Source organism: Coturnix japonica, chromosome 3, assembly GCF_054131305.1.
Source record: "Coturnix japonica strain WE chromosome 3, WE-NBRP24, whole genome shotgun sequence".
Taxonomy (NCBI): domain Eukaryota; kingdom Metazoa; phylum Chordata; class Aves; order Galliformes; family Phasianidae; genus Coturnix; species Coturnix japonica.
Window position 1 is genome coordinate 99,177,620 of NC_140665.1, and position 19,453 is coordinate 99,197,072.

General features: G+C 47.4%; 1 protein-coding gene across 1 annotated transcript; it reads right to left on the reverse strand.

Annotated features, from left to right (window-relative positions):
* Positions 1–1,004: 1,004 nt before the first annotated feature.
* LOC146761601 (interferon-induced very large GTPase 1-like) lies at positions 1,005–19,039 on the reverse strand. Its single transcript, XM_085542274.1, has 2 exons — positions 18,870–19,039; positions 1,005–9,655 (listed from the first exon to the last, which is right to left on the reverse strand). The coding sequence occupies exon 2, from the start codon at positions 9,651–9,653 to the stop codon at positions 2,361–2,363; it is 7,293 nt and encodes a 2,430-aa protein (XP_085398400.1). The 5' UTR covers positions 9,654–9,655; positions 18,870–19,039; the 3' UTR covers positions 1,005–2,360.
* Positions 19,040–19,453: the final 414 nt, after the last annotated feature.

The window sequence follows — 19,453 nt, forward strand, 5'->3', positions numbered from 1 at the left end:
CCAGAAAATGTGCTCTAGACTGGGTGGGCTTTAAGGTCCCTTCCAACTCAAACCATGCTAGGATTGTACAATAACTGTGGCTTAAGTGGAAAGAAAGCATGCAGAGACCATCATGGGACAAAGAAAGTCGTTACCTTGCAAGTGAGTAAACAAGTTTAGTAGCTACTTGGACCAGATGTAAACACACACGAGGCAGCTGGTTGGTACATGTGAGCAAGGGGTTGTTGCACAGGCATAAAAAGTTGTAAGCAACTGCAATAAAGATCTTCATTCAGCATCAGAAATGGAGTCCACGACTTTCCTGCCACGAATGGTGCCTGAACAGGTAACCTGTATCAGGGTCAGCCTTGGGAGAGAATCAGCTATCAAGCTGACCCGTGGCAAGGAGTTAGGGCGGCTGAAAGGAAGTTGTACTGAAAAAATTGCAGAAAGGAAGCAGAAATCAGGGGTGTTGAGAGGAAGCATGACCCAAGGACTGCTGAAAGGAAGCTGGACCCTGAAACTGCTGAGTTGAAGCAGGACCAGACTTCAGAGCCACAAGCACTTCTGCAGGCTGGAGGTGAGCAATGGGTAACAATGGCAACACTATGATGAAGCCACTATAAACGATGACAGTCATAAGGATGATGACCCTTTAGACCTCAGGCTAGTGAGCCTGAGGAAGGAACCAGCCTTTCACCCCCTGACCCACATGATGTTTGGTGTGCGATCTGCAAAGAAGTGGAGCAGGAGGGGGATTTTGACATGGTTCAGAAGTTGCATTCGGCTCTCACCTGCCCTGTAATTTACGAACCTAACAAGAGCCTGAGATGGGAGAGTATAAGCTTTCAGATTATAAAATGGCTCCCCCTATACCAGCAATCTGTTGAGTTCTGATATGAAAAATTATATCCTTTGTCCTCGTGATTGCAAGACGTTGGTACAGTTGATTTTAACAAGTACTCAGTTGCTGGTGAACCTGAAGGCAAAAGGTCAGCGCGCTCGGATAAACAGCCACACACCAATACGGTTAAATATGGATGTGTCCATTTATTCTCCGAAAAGCCATACTTTTATAACAGAAAGACGCGGGAGTCCAAAAATCACACACACTAATTGGAGGAAAGCTACTGCAGTAATAACCCCAGGACCCCCCTTCAAAGCTGCAAGCCATTCTTTTCCTAGTGCTGTCCTTGGTTCTCATGCTGTTTATCCTGCTCCACTGCTGCTGCACTGTGAAGTCCTTATCTTGATCCACAGCTGCTGCTCTGTAAAATTCTTCTTGTATTACAACACAAAATCATTGAGGCAGAAGATAAGAGTGCTCTATTATGTCACCAGTGTGAAATCATTGAGGAAAAACAAGACTGTACACACACGAAAGCTGAAATTTAGAGTTTTAGAACTATCACTTATCGATTCCTTTTGCTTAACTAATATATTGATGTTAAACTAATGTACCAATCCCTATTACTAAGCAAACCAACCTGTACCAAGACTAAAAATGCTTATAGCGAATCACCAACTCTCCAGGAGCATCAACAGTACTGCAGGAACTGTGCAGCAAACCCTGCTATTGTCTATGTTGGTACAGGCAGAGCTGGTGAGATGTTCTACAGACCAGCACCCAGTTCCCGGCTGCCTTCAAAACACAAATGCTAACATCACACACTGCTGATGCCTGCTGAGGAAGCTGCAGAGATAACTAATTCTCTGTGTTGGTTCTACAAGGGGCTTTTGACCAAAATCTAAGCACATGCTAAAAGTAGTTGGATTGTCAGCGAGAGAGAGGGAAGTTCAACAGGGGACTTGAGCAGGAGGAGCTCATGGAAATGTGGGCACATCTTAACATAGAAAGGATACCTAATGAATACTGAGATTAATCACTATCACTGAGTGGGGTACTAAGTTTAGCAAGAAGGGGTTTTTAGATCCACACAAATGTTTACCCGCACTCAGACATTGTTGTCCTTTCTTTAAGCGTGATGATGATTTCCTGCAGGGAAACTGTTCTTTTGCCAATGTCATTTATTTTCACATAGCAGATACTTTGGTACTTTCTAATGCTGCCTTGCTCTTAACCTTGTCTATATGAATGGCTGATGCAGAAACATTCTTTTTTTGCTCTAAGACAAACTATCTGATGCAAGCATGTATGGCAAGAAAGGAAGAGGAGTTTGACTTTATCATGAAGCAGGGGCATTTCTGAGGGGTGGTAGGAGTAGCACATCTCATTTGGCCAGGCTCTACACGCAGCTGGGTGCAGATCTTTTGACACTGTTGACGTCCATAATTGTTACAACAATATTTTGTGGATATTCTCATGTCACGTTCTTCTGAAATGCAAAGCAGGTGCAGATTTTCCTTCATGTCAACTTAGCCTACCTCAGTTCGTCAAGTGCTTCCTGCTTTGTAACTTTGTGCCAAGAATCAGGGATTCTTCCCCTGTCGTAGAATTTACCATTGAAGAATTTTTCTATCTGTGCCCTGAAATGACTCACAAACCATTTCCAGTATTTTTGCATGGATGAATCAGGAAGAATCTTCCAAGTGGAATAAGGAGGTCCTGCATCTCGGTATTTCTTGTAGGGGAACCACGAGCCAGTTTTAAGCCTGAAGATCTTATTGCTGGCAACACTGCTAGAGCAAATATCAATGACAAGTATGTCTGTTCTATACACTCTCCATCCGGCCAAAACTTGTGGACGATGGAAGACAAGCTGGTGGTCTCCATCGTGGTTTGGTATAGTGTTTGTGCAAACTGACCCACAAAATGGGCACTGCTCCTTGCACCCTGGGAACTGTTCCAACAGTATCCTGTGAGGCTGCTTTTCAAATGAGCTCAAATTAGCACATGCAAACTCTTCCTTGAGACGATTCCTCAGAGGTGAAAGGGCCTTCATCATGGCGTCATTCAGGAACTCTATGTCAGTTATCTCCAGATGTTCAATGCCAACCAGGTCACCCCTGGGCAATCTTAGGACTCCTCCAAGTTCTCTGCAGAATTCATCCAGCCAAAGAGAGATGATCTTATTGCTGTCTCTTCTGCCTTTGACAACTGCGGTTGATGCAAAAACAGCTTTCTGAATGGTTTCATAGTACTGGGTAAGAGTTGTATTTAGAAACATCACCAGCCGTCTGTTCTGATCTAAACAGTATGTCTCAACATGTGTCTGAATGTAGCTCTCCAAAAAGTCTACTGGGGAACTAAGGTAAAGCTTGTAGTTTTCAAACTTTTCTTCTTGTGCCAGGTATTTCAGTATGCAGACTTCCAGATTGGCTCTACTGCCACTAAAATCTGGTACTTCGCTCCTCATACGCTCAGCTATGACAAGAGCTGTCTTGTCATAAATGGCCAGGCGAAGACCTGGGTCAATCTTGCTGCAGAGGAAATCAGCAAATGTTGTGATAGAAGTGGCTCCTTGGCAGGAAATCTGGAAACATTTGAAGAAATCTTCTCTCTTGCTCTGCAGGTAGACAGCTGGGTCATTTGCTTTCCTGAAGGCCGCATGCATCTCCTTAAACCTGGCTGCTGCCATTCTGCACAGATACACCGAAAGATCTATTCGGTATTCTTTTGTAAAATGATATTTTTCAGAGCTAGGGACAGTTTCGATACCTTCCTGTACTTCCTTTAGTATTTCATGAATAAAAGTGCAACTGTAATCCATTTTGTCCTTTTCCTTCTGGTCAATGTTTTCCTTCACACGCCTTATGATGCGGTCTGTAAGGTACTGGAAGCTGCTCACATTGCACTCACCAAAAAGCTTATAATAAATCTTTTTCTCGGATATGTGTTTCTTCTTATCAAGTATAAAGGTGGACTGGTCAGAAAACTTCTTGATTCGTTCAGCTACATTAGGCTCCTTCAAGTGTTCTAAAAGGACAGTGTCTATTTCCGCATCAATGTTCACCTCTTCCAGCCGGGGAGCATTAGAAGACACTTCAGTAACCCAGGTCACCCAGAGGAAATTGAAGTTTTTTCTCAATTCTCGTTCACTTAATTCCTGTCCCTTTAGAGACAGAGCCAGCTCCCTGCTCTTTTTCAGGAGCTCATTTTCATATTCAGATTTCCTCTCATCCAGTTTACTCTGATTCTTCTTTAGTTCTAGAAGTTTCTCACACTTCCTCCTGGTTTCATCCAGAAGGGACGCTTTTAGCTCTCTCAGCTTCAGTTCCGTGTTACTTTTCCACTGAATCAATATCTCACAGTCTCTGTCTTCCCTGAAGAACTTCTCCACATCTTTGTTGATGGCATCACTTGTTTCTCGCACCTGTTCTTCAAGCTCATATGTTGTGATTTTCCCTAGCTCTCCATTCCGAATTTTATTGTCCAGCTTCATTTGCAAGTCCAAGATGTGCCTTCTCAGCTTCCAGGTCCACTGACTAAAGGATGTTTCCAGTTTCTTGTATGCAGCAATCTCTACTGAGTTCTTGAAGCTGAAGACAAAGTTTTCATTCCGCAAGGCGTTCCACAGGTCACTAATACGAACTTTCAAGCTGGACAGCCTCAGAACACTGCCCAGAGATTCCTTCTTGGCAGCCTGCAGAATTTTGCTCTTTAATTCCTGGACGTTCTGGCTGTAGGTGGGGTTGGGTGGTGCCATTGGTGGGTTACCCTCCCACAGGTGAGCAAAGTAATGAATGTGGGTGTTCACGTCAAAGCGGATGACATCACTGAAGCAGGTGACGTCACAGTACTCCTGCTGGGCTGCTATCACTGTCATTTCATCCAGCTTCTCCTGCAGACGCCTCTGTCCTTCCATGTTCTGTTCCTTTGCCGTTATTTCACCCACATTTTGGTGTACCAACAGGCAGCTTGGGGAAACCTTGACTTGCTTCATCCTCAGAAAAGCCTGCACAGCAATCTGAAGGAAGTCTTGCATTTCGGAAGGGTTCTCTCCAAAGATGTTGATCAGAGTCATGTTGCCAATGCCAATGACAAAGGTGGCCAGCTCATTGTCATGATTCAGTGACCGCTTATTGGCCATCTCTATGGCACGAAGTCCTTCAGTGTCCACCACGAGCATGTAATCAAAGTTCACAACCTGCTGCAGCTTCCAATCCACTTTGATGAGCTGCATAAAAGCTCCCTGAGTGCATCTGCCAGCACTGACATTGAACTGGAGACCAAACATGGCGTTCAGTAGGGTTGACTTCCCTGTGCTCTGGATGCCAAGCACCGAGAGGACAAAGACTCGCTTGTCACCTAACTTCTCAATTAACTTGTCAAAGATTGCTGCAACCCACTGTAAGGGTACGTAAGAAGCGTCACCATCCATCAGCTCAATAGGATACCCAGAAACCATCAGATCAGCTGCAATTTCAGGTAGTTTTTGTAAACGTTCATCTTTGGAGTCTGTTGATTCAAGAGCTTCATAGATCTGCCCTACCTCTCTGAAAATATGCTCAAGGCCAATGGACGAACTGTTGATTTCATTGGAAAGGGAATCTAATCTTGTCATCATTACAGTTTTGGAGTTGCTTTCTTCATTGCTTTTCTTCATTGCCAGGATTTGAGACCATAACTGATGATACTCTTTCTTCAATTCATCAAGGCGATCGGAGGACAGGTCATCGATGAAGACCTTCATCCACTGTAGGAAGTATTTCTTGGTGTTGACTGGCTGGGACTGGAGAAAGCCAAGGACTGATTTCATCAGCGGATTGAGGCTGCGTACTTTGCCTACTTGCTCTCTTCTTATTGCAGCTTTGTCACTTTCAATTTGGCTTCGATGATGTTCTATGCTGTTGTTCCCCTTCTCCTGTAAGCGAGTGAGTTCTTTGTCCTTTCTACACCAATCGTACCACAGTTTTCCTTGAAGAGGCAGTAGCTTTGTTTTGATCTCAGACAGCTTCTCTTCCTTGAGCAGACTCACCAGCTCTTTTGCCCTCCCTTTGGCTATCACACACGCTTCTGCATCTTCATCAACTAAGAATCCGTGCTGGCGAGCTGTTCCCAGACACATATCAAGGCTATGGAGTGTACTTGAGCCCTGCAGGAGATCTCGGATTGTTTTTGTCAGCTCGCCCATTAATTCTGCTTCGTTTCTGTTCTTGATACCTATTCTTACATTTTGGCTAGATCGGCCAGCTGCAATGTTCTCTTTCCCAGTGAAAAGACAAACCAAAGGCCTCTGAGACTGCCACAGGTCTTGCAAAATTTTCCTGCATTTCTTCTCCCTCTGATTTGACTCAGAAAGGAGAACGACGACCACAGCAGAGATCTCCTGCAAGAAGCTCAGCTGTGGCTCGTGATCCCTGGCATCTCCGTGCAGGTTACAGAATGCAACACAGCTGTCAAAACTGTCATCGTCGCTACCACGGGGACAATACCAGGAGATCTCCACCACACCTTTCATCAGCAAACAGTCTTTGGTGCTGCCTTTGCAATGCCTGTGGAAAAATATGTCGTGTTTTTGTTTGCTCAGGAGAGCGTTCAGGAGCTGCGACTTGGAAGAGGACGGAGAGCTGCCGATGCGTATGAAGGACACAATGGGTGTCTCTGCCTGATAAATGAGTTTGTTTGTGTAGCTGCTACTTTTCATCTGCTCTCCTGATTTTGCTGCTCCTTTCCAGCTCTTTTTGACTTGGCTGAGGGACCAGAGAGGGAACTCGATCTTTGTAGTGCATGGGTTGGGTACCAGGAGGGGGAGTGCAAACTGGCAGAAGGCAAGCTTTGAGGAAATGTACTGCCTCATGAAATCATTGGCGCAATGAAAAATGGCCATCTGGATGTCCATAGGGTGCACACGGCTCTCCCTGATTGCTGACTCAGAGGCTCCTTCATCCAACTCACAGAAAAAGTCATCAAAGGAATCAGAAGGCTCTTCTTCAGTCGCTTTTGGTGTTGGCATGACTTCTGGCTTACTCTTGTCCTTGCAAGTCAGGTACCTCACACTGTAGTCCACACACAGTAGCTTTTGCAGGAAGTAAAAAGGTAGTTCACTCTCCTCGCGGGGCTGGCTGTCATGTACAGATGTCTTGTGTATGATGTGAAAGTCTTCTGACCCCATTTTTCTTGGATAGTATCTCTCTAGCCCAAGGCGCTTAAGTAAGCTGAAGAACTCTGGGTTTGCACTGGCTTGATGAGTTTGGGATTTGCTGTCATCTGATTTGGGTTTGGATGGACTGGAAGGCGGTGTTCCTTGCAAAGTCTCTTCCGTGTCTTTGATTATGCCATGTTTCTTGAGATTGACAGAGGTGTTCTGCAATTGCCCGCTGATGTAGGACTGCAAGTCTCTTTCCAGCACCTTCCAGTCTCTGACCGTGTTCTGTTTCTTGAGGAGATCTTCTATCTCAGCAGACCACGTGTTCTTCATCTTATCTTCCATGAAAGCCAAGCGGTCGTTCTTCTGCTCAAAGGACACCTCGCTGCTTTTGGATGTTATGGTGAGACCTGTGAAGAGCAGGAAGGCCTCGGCTCTGTACGCATCCTGCTCCTTCAGGCTCTGATACTCATCATATGCAGTTTTCATTTTCTTGACCATGAAGTTAATTTCTTCACAACCAAGGAGGTACTGAAAAGTGCTGCTTTCAACTCGGTATCCTATCGCAGTTGAAACTAAGAGTACTAAGAGTTCTATGTCTTTCTCTTCCCTTTCCTGCAGATACTGCAGGAAAGAACAAACAGCCAGGCTTATAGTCAGGGTGGCTTCGATCTTTGCTTCATGAATGGCAGATTCAGAGGTGGCTGGTGAGTATGTGACTTCCAGAATGTGCTCCTTCATTTGCAGCAGTGTCTGGATGAGGTCCTGAAGCTCAGAAATACTGGGAACTTTGGGAAATGTGTGCTCAGTGCAGGTAACCCATTGCATAATGAAGGTAGCCTGGGGGAAGTCCTTAACAGAATGGATGTGAGGATCCAGCAGGAACTGAAGCAGAGATTTGATAGAGGTGATGTTTTCTGGAGGTGATTTCTGGCAAACCAGAACGGTATTCATCAGGAACTCCTGCAGCGTCTTATCTGACAGGCATATGTTGATCCAGACACTGGGATTTTTTGCTTTTTCATTCAGAGCATGTTTGAAATCAATCAGCGTGAGCAGTTTCCTTTCATCTGTGGTCACCTCCCAGGTCTTCACGTGCTCCAGGAAAGCTCTGGCCTCTTCCATGGCACTGACCAGTTCCTCTCCAAATACTGTGCCAACACTGTGTTTTGTGAGTGCTTCATATGCAGCCCTAAGGCCACTGCTCATCTGATAGGTGGATTTAAAATCTTTACTGTGGTTGGACTGGATTATGTCCCACACTGGGATCATCTGATAGCCCCTATCGATTACAAACCAGGTTGTGTTACTGGCCACAAGCCCACACTTCCACTGGGCAAGGGAATCTGTCTCCGATGGACCCCCTGTGTTGGTCACCGAGAGCTGAATCGCTGTGTGGCTGCTGCTTCTATCGCTTCTCCCAAGTGATGCCTGTGAGCTTGATTTGGAAACATCCACATTCCCTCCTGCAGTGCCAGCAAAGATGCTGAAACTCGCCCTGACAAAGGAGTTTAGTGCTTCAGATGCTTGTTGCTTCATCTCTTCCCTTTGCTCTTCCCTGAACCCTTCGGAAGACGCTTTCCACCAGAATATGCCCCCAAAGTGGAGGGGTCCCTGGCTGACGTGCGACCCAAACCTGCTGAAGAAGCTGGCACACCTGCTCTTCAGCATGTGGAGCCTGTCTGCCTCCTGGGTGATGCTCAGAAGTTCCTCGATGCATTGCAGCTCCCTCAGGGCCCCATCTGAGAGACGAAGTTGGTCCCTTTGGAAGAAGCAGGAGGCCGTGGGGATGTAGTGGTACCTGCTGCTACAAATGTACGTCTGCTCTGAACGTGAGTGGCGAGTGCCTTCCTTCTGTGAGGAGCTGCTGTGATCTGTACCTCCTTCAACACTGAACCCCCAGAACGCGGCTTTGGCAGAAACGCTTAGGCTGAATCCCAGCTGCTCCATGGACTTGGTGAAATTGGCTTCTGCTGCAGAGGAGGAGAACTCCCTCCTCTCAAACTGTGACTTCTGCTCTGGACCAGCAAGCTTGAAACCCACAGGGACTCTGATGAGCTGCTCTCGCTTTGCCAGCACATCTGCCAGGTTGTTGGTTTGGTAAATGCCCTGCAGAGCCAGCCCTCCTGACGCCCGTCTCAGCACCTCCTCATCAGAGACATTCTCACTCCTGCCCAAGGACACCTCCTGCCGTTCCAGTTGCTTCTGGATGCTTGCAAGCACATCTGGCAAGGCGTTCTCTGGTGGTGGCCAGTACTCCTTGGGAATGTCCATGGCTTGCCATAGTGCCTCCACTTTCCGTGTCACCATCTCCTTGCTGTGACTGTGGCTGTCATGCATTTCTTTCAGCTCCTGCAGGGCCAGCTTGGCTTCTTCTTGCCTCTGCTTCAGCATTTCCAGGCGCGGATTCAGCTTCTCCTCAACAGTTGCCTTGCTGTCTATAATTTGGAGAAGCTTTCGGAGTGCCCTTTTCTCCCAGGGGTACTGTACCTCACTCTCCAGCTTCAGGTAGTCTTCATATTGCAGATGTTTCAAAGCTTCTTTGGATTTCACACCTAATATGTTCATCAGCTTGGGAAGCCAGTATTCTTCATCCAGCCCTTCGCTCTGAAATGTTTCTGCCAGCAGTTGTTTAGCAAGTTTTGCCTTTTCCACATCATCTGCTTCTTTCTCCTGGGACTCCATGGCTGTGGAAGAGGTAAAACAGACTTCAGTTAAAGGCATGTTAGAAGAGGCCAATGCCTTTTCTTTGAAGAGGCCTCTATGCAGCTCCAGGGATTCTTTCCACCCAGCTGTTGGAATCCTACCATGGGTACCCCAGAAACAGGCAGATTTGGCCATGAGGAAGCTGCGGAACCTGGAGCAGCTCTGCTGGGAGGAGAGCTGAGAGATCTGGGGCTGCTCGTCTCACAGCAGGGGAGGCTCAGGGGTGTCCCACCACAGCCATTAAAACTCATAGGAGGTACAACAGAGTGGAGCCAGGTTCTGCTCTGTGGTGCCCAGGCAGCCCAGGGGCACAGCCTGCAGCCCAGGAGCTGCCCATCAGCAGCACTGCAGTGCTGGGTGGGTGCCGGAGCCCTGGCACAGGGAGCAGAGAGCGGTGGGGGCTCCTGCTGGGGGATCTCCCCCAGCCCCCAGCCGTGGTGCTGGGCTCCCTGCTCTGGGAGGCCCTTCAGGGCCATGGGAGGACCAGACTGACTGACAGTTGTAACCCTCCAGCCACAAGCACCCTGGGGTTCTGTGAACCCTGCAGCCTCTTTGTCACCGAGACCACAAGCGTGCTGGGAGATCCCAGGTTGCTGCTTCCTGCCAAGAGGTTATAAACGCATTGTATCTCAGCATCTGCCATCCTTAGTAAAGGTATGGAAGCCAGCTGGGCCTTTAACAAACAAATCCGGAACTTAGGAGGTGTATTGGGCTTTCTGCTCTGAAAGCAAAATGTGCCTGAGATGCACTTTCAGTTTCACCACGGCTTGAGCCTCTTAGAATCGTAGAATCACAAGGTTGGAAAGGACCTACAAGATCATCTAGTCCAAATGTCCTCCCTTTACCATACCTACAGAAATCCCCTAACCCATATCTCCTAGCTCCCTATCCAGACGCTTCTTGAACACTGCTATGGATGGCGACTCCATCACCTCCCTGGGCAGCTATTCTAGTGCCTGACCACTCTCTGAGAAAAGAAGTTCCTTCTTATGTCCAGTCTAAACCTCATCTAATGCAACTTGTGGCCATTTCCTCACGTCCTGTTTGTTGCCTGGCAGAAGAGGCCAAGCTCCTCCTCATCACAACCTCCCTTCAGGAAGTTGTAGAGTGCAATGAGGTCTTCTCTGAGTCTCCTCTTCTCCAGGCTAAACAATCCCAGCTCCCTGAGCCGCTCCTCATAAGACTTGTGCTCCAGACCCCTCACCAGTTTTGTTGCCTTTCTCTGGACACATTCCAGGGCCTTGATGTCTTTCTTGTAGTGAGGAGCCCAAAACTGAAGACAGTATTCAAGATGCGGCCTCACCAGAGCTGAGTACAGAGGGATGATCACCTCTCTGCTCCTGCTGGCCACACTATTTCTTATACAGACCAGGATGTTATTGGCCTCTTGGCCACCTGGGCACACTGTCGGCTCATGTCAGCCCAGCATCGAATAACACCCCCAGGTCCCTTTCATCTTCACAGTCATCCAGCCACTCCTCCCCAAGCCTATAGTGCTGCATGGGGTTATTGTGGCCAAAGTGCAGGACCTGGCACTTGGCCTTGTTGAACCTCATCCCATTAAGCTCAGCCCAGCGACTCAGCCTATCCAGATCCCTCTGGAGGGCCTCCCTATCCTCAGGGAGATCAACACCACCTCCCAGCTTGGTTTCTCTTGCAAACTTAGTGAGAGTACACTCAATTCCCTCATCCAGGTAATCACTGAAGATGTTAAACAAGATGGGCCCTAGAACCGACATCTGACAGCCACCACTTGTAACAGGTTGCCAGCTGGACTTAACTCCATTAGCTACTACCCTCTGGGCACGACTGTCCAGCCAGTCCCTTACCCAAAGAAGGGTATACCTGTCTAGGGCACGGGCAACCAGTTTCCTTAGGAGGATACTGTGAGAGACTGTGTCAAAGGCCTTGCTGAAATCCAGGTAGACTACATCAACTGCCTTACCGTCATCTACCAGCCTGGTCACCCAATCATAGAAGGAGACAAGATTGTTTAAGCACAACCTGCCTTTCATGAATCCATGCTGGCTAGGCCTGATCCCCCGGATGCCACGCACATGCCGTGTGATCTCACCCAAGATGATTTGCTCCATAACTTTCCCTGCTACTGAGGTCAGTCTGACAGGCCTGTAGTTCCCTGGATCGTCCTTACGACCCTTCTTGTAGATGGGAATCATATTGTGTCATGGTTTTGTAATTTTGTAATTTTGCTATCAGTATTCCACATCATAACATCATGTAAAGCATGGATACTTCTATTGAATGTGCAGTCCACAGAAGAAGACTACATATCCCAGAGAACAACACGGTCAGTGATAAGTCACGGGACCAGGACGCTATATAATCTTGTTCCCAGGCTGGAGTGTTCTTCTTCTCTCGAACTTCTCGGAGAGTGGGAAGCGTTCCATTCGTGTCGCCTAGAGTTCACAGTAGGCCTCTCGGTTTTCGAGGACTCTCTCTCTGTTTTGTTCGATTTATTAGCCTCAATTATATTATATTGTGTTATCTTGTATTTCGGTATCATATTTAGTAAAATAAGTATTTCCTCCTTAGATTGCCGCTGTTTTTATCCCATTCCCCTTTTCCCCCTCCTTTCTGGGCCCCGGGGAGGGCCCTATGGGGTGGCTTCCCCTGTCACGGGCATAGGTAAATCTAAGTAACCCGTGACAGATTTTTTGGTGGAGGATGCGGGCATAGAGCTTTTTAGCTTTTAGAAGGACTCTCTCTTTGCTCTCAAAGAGCTTCGTTAGCTTCGTTACGGGAGTGTTATCTTTTTGTAGCTGCTCACCGAGAACGTGACCTTGAAATACCAGACAAATTGTCAACATTAAGGGCAGCTGCACATTCTCAGCATTGCTAACTAACTTTTGTATAGAAAACAAAGGGATTTCTTTCTCCCTTAGAGCAAAGCTAGCTAGCCCTGACTTTTACAGAGCCTGCCAGCTATGAATCCACTCTCCATCCCATTTGCTCTGTTTAAGGGATTGAAAGCAATTATGATCTTCTCAAAGTATTGGTCAACTATTAACACCATACTTTGGTGTTGTGGAATTGTGTATGTATATGACCTAATAAGGTGGATACTGATGGAGACACCTGCCTGGTACTTATATGCGATGTGGTATGGTCCGAATTTTGGCATCTACATCCCAGATGGAATTGCTAATCTTACAGACACTTGCATCCTAGATGGAATAGGCAATTTTACAAACACCACCATGTTTAATACAGTGTACAGGCAAAAAAACCCTGCTTTTTTTAGGTTGTACTCTCAGATTTCCACACGCCTTTCAATAGCCAAGATAGGGTTCATACTTGTATCCACGTTATCAATATCAATGAATGTATATGTAATCCTATACATTCGTTCTATGTGGAAGTCTCCTCCAGAACCAGAGAATGATGACTGGCAGGGAATATGGAAAGGTTTAGGAAAAGTCTTAGAAGCATGGGGACCCGCAGTGTCATGGGATTTCACTCTTGAACACCTAAGGGACCCTGAGAAATTGAGTATTTGGGTCAGAGATCTAAGGAGGTAAACCTTATGTGGGGTTTGGCTTATGCATACCGTGCTTTGTATCATACTATTCTGGAGAGAGAGAGTTTCCGATCTGAGATTCAAGCCCAAGTTAATTCTGATCAGTCACAGGAGGCATCAGTAGCAATATCAGTTGCCCCTGTGGAAGGCAAGAAATGGAAACGGGTGTCCATGCGTCTAGAACAAAAAGAAGGAGAAGCAGAGGGGGGGGCAGCAGAAGACCCAGGTGCCGGGCATGGAGCAGTACTGAAAAAAGCAAAGGGAAAAACCAAGAGGCATGAAGAAGAGACTGATGATGAGGAGGAAATTACTTATTGTCGACCTCTGAAGCTGACTGAAATCCAAGGCTCAAGAAAGGAGTTTACACGGCGTCAAGATGAAGGTATATTCCTTTGGCCACAGAATGTAAGCCACAGTTTGCCTTCACCTGGAGGGGCATTCAGTATACTTGGAACCGTTTGCCCCAGGGGTGGAAACACAGCCCAACCATTTGCCATGGGTTGGTCCAAACTGTACTGGAACAAGGTGGTGCTCCTGAACACCTGCAGTACATTGATGACATTGTTGTGTGGGGTGATACAGCAGAAGAGGTTTTCACAAAAGGAGAGCAGATCATCCAAATTCTTCTACAAGCTGGCTTTGCTATTAAGCGAAGCAAAGTAAAAGGACCTGCCCAGGAAATTCAGTTCTTAGGTATAAAGTGGCAGGATGGACGTCGTCACATCCCAACAGATGTGATCGACAAAATCACTGCCATGTCTCCACCAACTAGCAAGAAAGAGACACAATCTTTCCTGGGTGCAGTGGGCTTTTGGAGGATGCACATTCCAAACTACAGCCTCATTGTAAGCCCCCTTTATCAGGTGACGCGGAAGAAGAACGATTTTGCATGGGGCCCTGAGCAGCAGCAGGCTTTTGAACAGATTAAACAAGAGATAGCCCGAGCTGTAGCTCTGGGGCCAGTACGGACTGGACAGGATGTAAAGAACATCCTCTATACTGCTGCTGGAGAGAAAGGCCCCACTTGGAGTTTGTGGCAAAGAGCCTCAGGAGAGACCCGAGGCCGACCCCTGGGATTCTGGAGTCGATCATATAAGGGGTCTGAAGAGTGCTACACTCCAACTGAGAAGGAGATCTTAGCCGCGTATGAGGGGGTTCGGGCTGCTTCCGAAGTAGTCGGGACTGAAACACAGCTCCTTTTGGCACCTCGACTGCCAGTGCTGAACTGGATGTTCAAAGGACAGGACACTCATCATGCTACCGATGTCACCTGGAGCAAGTGGATTACGCTGATTACACAGCGAGCGCGAATGGGAAACCTCAATTGTCCAGGAATCCTAGAGGTAATCATGGACTGGCCTGAAGATAAAAGGTTTGGAACATCACCAGCAGAAGAGGTATCACGTGCTAAAGAGGCCCCACCATACAACGAATTACCAGAAAATGAAAAGAAATATGCCCTATTCACAGACGGATCATGTCGCATTGTAGGGAAGCATCGCAAATGGAAAGCTGCTGTGTGGAGCCCCACACGACAGGTTGCAGAGGCCACCGAAGGTAAGGGAGAATCAAGTCAGTTTGCAGAGGTAAAAGCTGTCCAGCTGGCCTTAGATGTTGCTGAACGGGAGAGGTGGCCAATGCTGTATCTTTATACTGACTCATGGATGGTGGCAAATGCCTTATGGGGGTGGTTACAGAGGTGGGAACAAAACAACTGGCAACGGAAGGGTAAATCTGTTTGGGCCGCTGAATTATGGAAGGACATTGCTGCCCGAACAAAGAATATGGTTGTAAAGGTGCGTCATGTGGATGCACATGTGCCCAAAAGTCGGGCTACTGAAGAACAACAAAACAACCATCAGGTAGATAAAGCTGCCAAAATTGAGGTGGCTCAAATTGACTTGGACTGGCAGAATAAGGGTGAATTATTTCTAGCTCGATGGGCTCATGAGACCTCAGGTCATCAAGGAAGAGACGCGACATATAAGTGGGCCAGAGACCGAGGGGTGGACTTAACCATGGACGCTATTGCGCAGATTATTCATGATTGTGAAACATGTGCCATAATTAAACAAGCCAAAAGGATGAAACCTCTCTGGGAGGAAGGGCGGTGGCAAAAGTATAAATATGGGGAGGCGTGGCAGGTTGATTATATCACCTTGCCACGATCTCGCAGTGGTAAGTGTTACGTACTCACCATGGTAGAGGCAACCACTGGGTGGCTTGAAACATACGCAGTACCCCATGCTACTGCTCGAAACACCATATTAGGTCTTGAGAAACAAGTCCTGTGGCGACATGGCACCCCAGAAAGAATTGAATCTGATAATGGGACACATTTTAAAAATTCCCTTATAAATACTTGGGCCAAAGATCATGGCATTGAGTGGATTTATCATATTCCCTACCATGCACCAGCTTCTGGTAAAATTGAACGATATAATGGGTTGTTGAAAACTATGTTGAAAGCAATGGGTGGCGGAACATTTAAGCACTGGGAGAAGAATCTGGCAGAAGCCACTTGGTTGGTGAATACTAGAGGATCTGTCAATCGTGATGGTCCTAGTCAATCTAGCCCCCTACACACTGTAGAAGGAGATAAGGTCCCTGTTGTACATGTAAAGAACATGTTGGGAAAAGCTGTTTGGGTCCTTCCAGCTTCTGGAAAGGGCAAACCTATCCGTGGAACTGTCTTTGCCCAGGGACCTGGGTGCACTTGGTGGGTAATGCAGAAGGATGGGGATGTTCAATGTGTGCCACAAGGGAATTTGATGCTGGGGGAGTGCAGTCAATAATTTTATGTATTTATATGTATATATGTTTGCATGTGTAGTGTATTTTAGTTATTATAGTTGTACATTTAGTTATGTTACATGTAATTCTACTGTTTAGCTATCATAATTTTACATACGTGTATATATATGTATATATATATTTACCATGATGTAATAATGTAGAATAAGGGGTGGAATGTCATGGTTTTGTAATTTTGCTATCAGTATCAGTATTCCACATCATAACATCATGTAAAGTATGGATACTTCTATTGAATGTGCAGTCCACAGAAGAAGACTACATATCCCAGAGAACAACGGGGTTAATGATAAGTCACGGGACCAGGACGCTGTATAATCTCGTTCCCAGGCTGGAGTGCCCTCCTTCTTCTCTCGAACTTCTCGGAGAGTGGGAAGCGTTCCAGCCGTGTCGCCTAGAGTTCAGTAGGCCTCTCGGTTTTCGGGGACTCTCTCTCTCTGTTTCGTTCAATTTGTTAGCCTCAATTATATTATATTGTGTTATCTTGTATTTCGGTATCATATTTAGTAAAATAAGTTTTTCCTCCTTAGATTGTCGCTGTTTTATCCCACTCCCTTTTTCCCCTCCTTTCCGGGCCCCGGGAGGGGGGCCCACGGGGTGGCTTCCCCTGTCACGGGCATAGGTAAGTCTAAGTAACCCGTGACAACAACAGGGTTAGTGATAAGTCACGGGACCAGGACGCTATATAATCTTGTTCCCAGGCTGGAGTGTTCTTCTTCTCTCGAACTTCTCGGAGAGTGGGAAGCGTTCCATTCATGTCGCCTAGAGTTCACAGTAGGCCTCTCGGTTTTCGAGGACTCTCTCTCTGTTTTGTTCGATTTATTAGCCTCAATTATATTATATTGTGTTATCTTGTATTTCGATATCATATTTAGTAAAATAAGTATTTCCTCCTTAGATTGCCGCTGTTTTTATCCCATTCCCCTTTTCCCCCTCCTTTCCGGGCCCCGGGGAGGGCCCTATGGGGTGGCTTGCCCTGTCACGGGCATAGGTAAATCTAAGTAACCTGTGACACATTGACAAGCCTACAACCCTCTGGGACCTCTCCAGTTAACCAGGAGTGCTGGTAGATGGCAGAGAGAGGCTCAGCAATCACCCCTGCCAGCTCCCTCAGCACCCAAGGGTGGAGCCCATCTGGTCCCATGGACTTGTGACAGTCCAGGTGGAGGAGGAGCTTGTTAACTGTCTCCTCCTGAATCACTGGGGGTGTATTCTGCATTCCATCCCAGACTTTCAGATTAGGGCATGAAGTGCCCTGAGGACAACTGTTGTGCCCATTAAAGGCAGATGTAAAGAAGGCATTGATGGCCTCAGCCTTCTCCTTTTCCTCAGTGGTCACATTGGCTGCTGCATCAAGTAAGTGGGGGGGACATTTTCCTTGGTTCTCCTCTTACCACTGATATATTTGTAAAAAGATCTTTTATTCTCTTTTACTGTTGTTGCCAATCTAAATTCAAGCTGGGCTTTTGCCTTCCTAACTTCATCCCTGCATACTTTAGCAACCTCCTTGCAGTCTCCCCAAGTAGCCTATCCCTGCTTAAAGAAGACATAAACTCTCTTTTTCTTCCAGAGTCTCAACAATAGATCCCAGTTCATCCACACCGGTCTTCTTCCCCTATGGCTCGCTTTGTGGCATTCAGGGACAGCCTGTTCTTGTGTCTTTAAGATTTCCGTCTTGAGGAGCATCCAGGCTTCCTGGACCACTTTACCCTTGACAAACACAGTTTGGACATTTACCCATTATATGATCCTACCAGGTCCCCTCCTGGAAGCTACCGGGGATCTGTGAACCCCGCAGGCTCTTTGTCACCGAGACCACAAGTGTGCTGGGAGCTCCCAGGTTGCTGCTTCCTGCCAAGAGGTTACAAAAGCACTGTCTCTCAGAATCCGCTGTACTTAGTTAAGGCCTGGAAGCCAGCTGGGCCTTTAACAAACAAAACCTGAACTTAGGAGGCATATTGGGCTTTCTCCTATGAAAGCAAAATGTGCCTGAGAAGCACTTTCAGTTTCACCAGGGCCTGAGCCTGTTCCAGGAATGGCCTTGATTTCTGAGAAGCAGAGGAGTCAGGCACAGACATGAGGAAAAATGAAGCAACGCTTAACCCCTTCCCAATGGTGTGCACAGAGCAGGGGCTGGACAAGCAGAGGGCAGGACACTGTCTGCTGTCCATGCTCCAGCAGCCAGTCTACCCTTGGCCATTGATAGAGCTGTGGTTAATGGAGGCTGGAATGCATCCCGGTGGGTGCTGAACTGCAAGGAAGAGGAAAGCAGCAGAGTGCCAGATAAGAGGAAAAGCACAGCAATGAGAGAAATCCCTCTGTGAGGAGCCCCACCGAGAGAGAAGGTGGCAGGGAGAGATGCAGGCACAGCATGTTGCACAGACACAGCTGCCAGTTGTTGTCTCAAAGGGCTGCAATCAACCAGCACAGCTGCACCGAGCTCTTAGTGCAGGAATGAGTGCAGCACGCCAACTTGCAGCTGCAAGGATAGTGCTGGGCTTTGCTTTGCAGCTCCCCAAGCTCTTCCTCAGGGCTTTGCATCCCACTCACGCTTGCACAGCCTTTCCCCTCATCGTGTCCCTTGTGCTTCCACTCCTGCCATGCTCAGCCCCTGATCTGGGTGCTGAGTTCTTCATGCTTCCCCGCTCCTCCTTGCCATCCAGTGCAGCCATTGCCACCACAGCCCACACAGCGCAGCCCCTTTGCCCCCTGCCACAATCCCCTCTTTCCTGCCGGCCCTCTCATCCCAGCACCATAACATGAAGAACCAAGCAGGGGAACAAGGGGCTCCCATTGGTGCGAGTGCCCCTGTCCCATCCCATGGAACCACAGCCAGGTCCTACCTGCACTTTCGGTGCTCTGCAGACCAGATGCTTTCTGAGCTTGGCTCTAACACTTCTGCTACGCAGCCCAGAACCTCTTCACAGTCTGCAGCTTCCTGTTGGTGGGCCAGCGGAAGCCTTCTCCTCCCTGAAGCCGCAGCTGCAAATGAAACTAGCATTCCCAAAGCATTTCTGAAACTGTCAGCGATCATCTGAGGGAGTCCTGATAGCACAAGGAAAGCCCCAGCTCTTTATCAGGGCAAGCACAGCTCTATCAGAGGCACTGAGCCCCTTCTCTTTTCTATCAGTAGTTTCTCAACTGGACCAGCTCTGCACAGGAATTGAGGTCATTGGAATGTTCAGTGTTTGGTACAACCTGGTGAGAACCCAGAAAATGTGCTCTAGACTGGGTGGGCTTTAAGGTCCCTTCCAACTCAAACCATGCTAGGATTGTACAATAACTGTGGCTTAAGTGGAAAGAAAGCATGCAGAGACCAGCATGGGACAAAGAAAGCCGTTACCTTGCAAGTGAGTAAACAAGTTTAGTAGCTACTTGGACCAGATGTAAACACACATGAGGCGCCTGGTTGGTACATGTGAGCAAG